This window comes from Triticum aestivum, chromosome 3B (assembly GCF_018294505.1).
Source record: "Triticum aestivum cultivar Chinese Spring chromosome 3B, IWGSC CS RefSeq v2.1, whole genome shotgun sequence".
Lineage (NCBI taxonomy): Eukaryota > Viridiplantae > Streptophyta > Magnoliopsida > Poales > Poaceae > Triticum > Triticum aestivum.
Window position 1 is genome coordinate 681,366,515 of NC_057801.1, and position 5,524 is coordinate 681,372,038.

The 5,524-nt window shown below is 44.7% G+C and overlaps 2 protein-coding genes across 4 annotated transcripts; one reads left to right on the top strand and one right to left on the bottom strand.

The window, feature by feature from the left end:
* Positions 1–1,310: 1,310 nt before the first annotated feature.
* LOC123071690 (uncharacterized) lies at positions 1,311–5,133 on the bottom strand. 2 transcript variants are annotated; one of them, XM_044495276.1, is made up of 2 exons: positions 4,789–5,133; positions 1,311–2,078 (listed from the first exon to the last, which is right to left on the bottom strand). In XM_044495276.1, exons 1-2 carry the CDS (start codon positions 5,125–5,127, stop codon positions 2,037–2,039), a joined length of 381 nt encoding a protein of 126 aa, XP_044351211.1. In that variant the 5' UTR covers positions 5,128–5,133; the 3' UTR covers positions 1,311–2,036. The 2 variants fall into 2 exon arrangements, 1 of the variants encoding a protein (XP_044351211.1); XR_006434498.1 differs by lacking the exon at positions 1,311–2,078 and adding an exon at positions 3,488–3,701.
* Positions 1,738–4,220, top strand: LOC123071688 (extensin-1). Of its 2 annotated transcripts, none has more exons than XM_044495274.1 (3): positions 1,738–1,970; positions 2,521–3,734; positions 3,949–4,220. In XM_044495274.1, exons 1-2 carry the CDS (start codon positions 1,745–1,747, stop codon positions 3,708–3,710), a joined length of 1,416 nt encoding a protein of 471 aa, XP_044351209.1. In that variant the 5' UTR covers positions 1,738–1,744; the 3' UTR covers positions 3,711–3,734; positions 3,949–4,220. The 2 variants fall into 2 exon arrangements, with proteins under 2 accessions (XP_044351209.1, XP_044351210.1); XM_044495275.1 differs by having other exon boundaries at positions 3,955–4,220.
* Positions 5,134–5,524: the final 391 nt, after the last annotated feature.

The window sequence follows — 5,524 nt, forward strand, 5'->3', positions numbered from 1 at the left end:
GACACAATCTATGGGGCTGGGCTGGGTTGGATTGGGCCGAGTTGTTTGATACTGAAGTCAAGTAAGCTCGTAAATGCAAATAACTCTCTGAACTGGCTGCCACCAAAGCTCCATTTGAGGCAAACAAGAACATACATATATCCAGTTAAAAAAAGAACATAGAAACATAAATCCATTCTTATTCTCTTATTAATCAAAATATAAGGCTCCAACTCTAAAACGTCGGTCTGGCAGATGATTGCAAGAGAACAAAGTAGCAGGAAAAACAAGATCGAAGCATGTTGAATTGTTAGTTAAACCTGCTCAATTCATTCGTGGAGCAGAGGAGACGAGACATGGATGCAAAAGCTTTCCTTTGACCAAGGGCACACATACACCTTTTGCTTTCTTTGCCCTGGGTTTGGTTTGTTGAGCTGCCACATTGTGGTCAGCTGCCTAGTATATTTGAGCAGTTGAAGCTACACATGCCACTCACTCTCCTCGGCTCACCTGATAAGATAATGGGCCAGTTCATTTTAATCTTTTTTTCCCCGCCTCTTGTTAGATTCTACCACCAGCAGCTGCAAAAAAAATGGTGAACCCATTTTTCCTGCACTATTTTATTATTTTATTAATTAAAGCAAGGGTGAATCTGCAGCTAAGAATAAATATCGACAGCCGGAGTCTAAAAAATGGCTGGGGTAGCCATCAACGGACTGGAAATGTTACCTTGCATCAGCATCAGGTCATCCCTATGAGGAACGAAGGGCAAACATGCCAAAGATGCCGCACTGTAGATGTTTACCAGAATGGATTCGGTTTAGCAGCACCACTGTGAATACTCCATGGAGTGGAAACTTATGTGCCCAGCGCAATTGACATCAAACCAAACCTTGTTACCGCCACGGTTTTGTCGTTGAAGTCGATGATGAGGGCCAGACCTATTTCATTTGGTACCGTAGCCTGACAAATCATGTGTTTCTTCCAATTCCAAGTGGACACACCTGGAACTTTGTCAGTTTTGGTAAATAAGGCTTTAACCTTCACCACCTCCCCCCGCAAAAAAATATAGAAATTCACCACCTTGATCTACCCTGGTCAGAGCTTATAAATGATACACCTTCAAAGACACTGGTTTATGCTAAAAGAAACGTAAGAAAATTTCTAAAAGAAACGTAAGAAAATTTGCATCACAAACTTCCAGTTTATGCTATCGAGTACTATGAAACATGAACTTTTCTAAGATAAATAGAAAAAAAGATACCAAACTGCTCTGCTCTTTTACATTCAGGTGAGACGAATTCAGTATGCAGGATAAACTGCAAAAGATATGTACAAAGACCCTTGAGGATTTACAAGCAACTGAATAAATATGTGCATCACGCCGGTGAAATTTTTCATGGATAACATAATTGTGTATCTGCGGTTACTTCAAAATCTACAATAGTAATTCTCTGAAATAACATACAGGCAGATTTATATACACCATGCAGTACTCCAACCACAAAAGGTTATCATAAATCATAACTAATTCCACATTTCTCCCCTGAAATCAAGTGGTTGACAAAGTACATGCTCTAATTTTTTTTAGGGAAGTACAGGCTCTAATCACTCAAATGATCATTCTACCTTACCAGCTCCACCTGCTTCCCCAGAGACCCTGCCAAGTGCCACCTTGAACATTATAAATACTCATCCATACCAAAGCCAAAATCATTCACATTCCCCCATCTCCTCCTCTCACTCGAGAAAGCACTGTCCAGCCATGAAAGTAAGCGTTGGACACCAGCCAAAGGGTCAGCTATGCCTGGTCTTAGCCGTGCTGGTTACCATGGCAATGCTCGGTGAGGCAGCGAGAAGCTTGCCACCACCTTCTCTTTCAGCATCGCCAACGTATGCTCCTATCATTAAGGTGATAGGCAAAGCATACTGCTATAGATGCTTCAACGAGGCACACCCAGAAGAATCCCATGGGAAGGAGCACCTGGAAGGTAACATTTCAGTTATTTGCAGTTCTCGTTATTTACGCACGTTAATGCAGTCAGCTTGGAAATACGTCAAGTTTCTTCTTGTTCATAGTTATCTTGCTTGAACACTGCCTGTTGACAAGAAAAGTGTATTCAAGCATACCATACTGAAGATCCAAGAACATGGCTAGAGGAAAAGTTTAAGCTTGGTTATCATTATTATCTGCTGTAGTTACAAAAAGAAAATCTGCCAAAGTCTGCACAAGAAGGATCTGCACATTTCCTTTGGTACAGGGCATTTTTAGTGTTTTAGAAGCCTATACGTGCTTACTTAAATAAAAAACACCAAGTTAAAGTTTGCTACCAGGTAGGCCAAAGTACAGTAGACTAAGGATATACATATATGGATATGCGACTAATACCAAGACGAACTGTGAACCCAAAGTGTAGCTAAATTCATCGAAGCGAAAAAGTACTTAAAATGGATGATGTTTTACAAATTGTTCATTCTTCCTGAATATCTTTCAGCATTTCATACTGCAACTTAATACCTTTTTATCATTATCTGGTGCAGGAGCCATGGTCAAGGTCACTTGCCAGGCCAATGACCAGGCAATAGTGGGATTTGGCTACACCGAAAGCAATGGCAAATACAGTGTGGCCATTACTGGTTTGCCACTTAGCGGCACCTTTGGGGCTGACTCATGCAAGGTTGAGCTCCATGCAGCAGCAGGAGGATCTGACTGCAATGTGCCCATGGAGTTAAATCTCTCTGGAGTTAGCGTTTACTCAAAGTCCAATGAAGAAGTGGTTCTCCAAGCCAACCAAGTAATGGCATTTGGATCAAAGAAAACATTTGCTGGATGTTCAAAACCTCACATTCTACCATCAATGTATCCATCTAATTCACAGCCACTCCCATACCAGCATCCCTCACCTCCATCCAACTACAAATCCCCACCATTACCGCACCAGCATTCGCCACCTCCTTCTAACAAGTTTCCACCTCCATCATATCAGTATCCATCACCTCCACAGAACTTCTACTCTTCGCCGCCACCATACCAACAGTCCACACCTTCAAACAACTACCAAGCTCCACCAACATCTAACAATCCAACACCAACCCACAAGTATTTACCACCCCCATACTACTACAACTCCCCACCTCCGAACAGCCACGTAGCTCCACCACTGCCATACCTGCAGTCCCCGCCCCCATACAACTACAAGTCACCTATTCTACCATTGTCACCAACGCCTCCTCAACATTATAACTCTCCACCTCCATTTAACTATGGATCTTCACCCCCACCTTACCAATATTCTCCACTGCTGCCTCCAAAACATCTACAACCAAATGTTCCTCATGCTAATCCGCTACCAGCATCAATATCTCCACGGTCTCTATACCCCTATGGCTCTCCACCACCAGCATCAATATCCCCACAGCCTCTTTACCCCTACAGCTCTCCACCATCATATCTGAACTCGTACCAATCCCCACCACCACCGATTCAGCTTCCTCATGTAAAATCGCCACCAGTTTCTTCAACATCTCCACAGCCTCTGCACCACTACAGCTCTCCACCACCATCGCTTCCAAACTCGTACCAATCCCCACCACCACCGATTCAGCTTCCTCATGTAAAATCGCCACCAGTTTCTTCAACACCTCCACAGCCTCTGCACCACTACAGCTCACCACCACCATCGCTTCTGAACTCCTACCAATCCCCGCCACCACCGAGTCACCTGTCATAAGCAACAGGAAGGACTTCTTGAAATGTAAGTTTCCTAGTGGGATTTTATATGGTAACAGTATAGTACCATTCAAACTTTTACAAAATGTATATAGTCTCTTTGAATTTGAATAGCCGTAATGTGAAGTATTAAACTTTCAAGAGAGCTCATATAGACTCAACATAAAAGATAGCATTGGTTAGATGACTGCCAAGTAAGTAGATTCACAAAGTATATGACTCAATCCATCTCTTTTCAGGATCAGACGTGGGCAGAATAAACAGAAGAGTTGAAGACTATCTCGAGAGGAAGAAGCGCCGCAGCTGGAGTTTTCAACTGTGGATCTCAGTCTCTAGTATTTATTTACCCAAGTATCTACTGCTGCTTCAGCTTTCCCTTTGTTTCCTAGAGCTATTCCAGCAATGTAACCATAAGTCGTATGAGCTATTGTTAGTGTACCACTGTTCTGTACTCAATCCAATATATGGCAGGGGGGGTTCCTTACAGCCCTAAAATACTTTCTACTGTGCATTTCTTTCTTGAGAAACTGGAACAAAATAGAGAGATGCTGTGGCTTGACTGGCAGATCCACTTATTCCAGATTTGTTCCGCCGTTTATGCTGTGGCATCTATCCAAGATACTCCAGGAGTAGAACGAATCCAGGGGGGGCTTCTCCACCGTGAAATTCTATGGCTCAAATTCAGTTCAGTAATCAAAAGTTGGAAAACCCGAGCTTGGAATAGAGTGCGCTCACGAGTCACTACCGGTCAGCATCATCTCAGCCTCAGGGGAAGCATAATATCACCAGTAAATCAGCGCAGCGCAGTTCTTAGGTAAAATAAAATCACAGGATCCATGACCCAACCACGCGCCGCAAGCCCGCAAGGCACATTTCTTCAGTGGACAACGGCGGTTTTTCAGAGAAATTTCGGCTGCTAAACGGGAGTAAACAACAACAACGGTCGACTACACGACATGGCTTTATCTTCCTGCCGGGTCTAGCGGTATCTATCTACCATGGATTGTTCGTCTACACGCAATGAGGGGAGGAGACCTGCGTAGATTGTGCCGAGAGGAACGAGTAGCCCGGGGACTGACCTGCCTCCAGTAACCCACCGCAGATTGATGACAGCAACCACGGAAGCGGCGGTCTCTGTGCGAGAGTTTATCGCCGGAGTTGGCGGATGGCTGGTGGTCACTGCCGCTCCGGTCAGGGTCCGCGGGCAGCAGAGCCTGGCGTGGCGGCGTCGGGGACGGAGACGGAGAGAGGATCCGGGCCAGTTTAGGTGGGCTTGGGGCGTATGTGTCCGCGCTCTGGGTGGGCCGTACGGGCCGCCTCGTGAGCACGCGGTGCAGTCCTCGGCGCCGGCGGTTGCCTTTCCATTTCGGTGCCGGTGCAGGCTCAGCGCCCGCCGCACGCCACGACTCACGTCGCATGTGCCACGCCACACTAAGGCTGGTCATAGTGGAGAGTAACTTAGACTAGTAACATACATATGTTACTAGTCTATGTTATTATCTTCATAGTGGGTAGTGTCATAGGTGTGGTAACATAGTTGCCTTCATTTATTACTTTATAGACTCATTATGCATTGGAAACCGCTATGTGATGGTAACATATTATGTTACTTTATTTGCCTCTCTCCTCATTAACTACTTGCCACATCACCAATTTTGCTTATGTGGCATCTATGTTACTACCTATGTTACTCCCACTATGACCAGCCTAAGGGCGACCGTAACCAGAACACATGGCCCCACACGTCATTTTCCGCAAACAAAAAGCGAGGATATATACAAACATACGGAATAAATATAGCAAAACGGAAAGTTT

Excerpts from the sequence above, each read along its gene's own strand:
- LOC123071690 (XM_044495276.1), bottom strand. The coding sequence starts at position 5,127 with ATGCGACGTGAGTCGTGGCGTGCGGCGGGCGCTGAGCCTGCACCGGCA. Across the intron at positions 2,079-4,788 it reads CGGTGGGTTACTGGAGGCAG|GCAGTGTTCAAGCAAGATAA; the intron begins GTCAGTCCCCGG and ends TCTTGTCAACAG.
- LOC123071688 (XM_044495274.1), top strand. The coding sequence starts at position 1,745 with ATGAAAGTAAGCGTTGGACACCAGCCAAAGGGTCAGCTATGCCTGGTC. Across the intron at positions 1,971-2,520 it reads TGGGAAGGAGCACCTGGAAG|GAGCCATGGTCAAGGTCACT; the intron begins GTAACATTTCAG and ends TATCTGGTGCAG.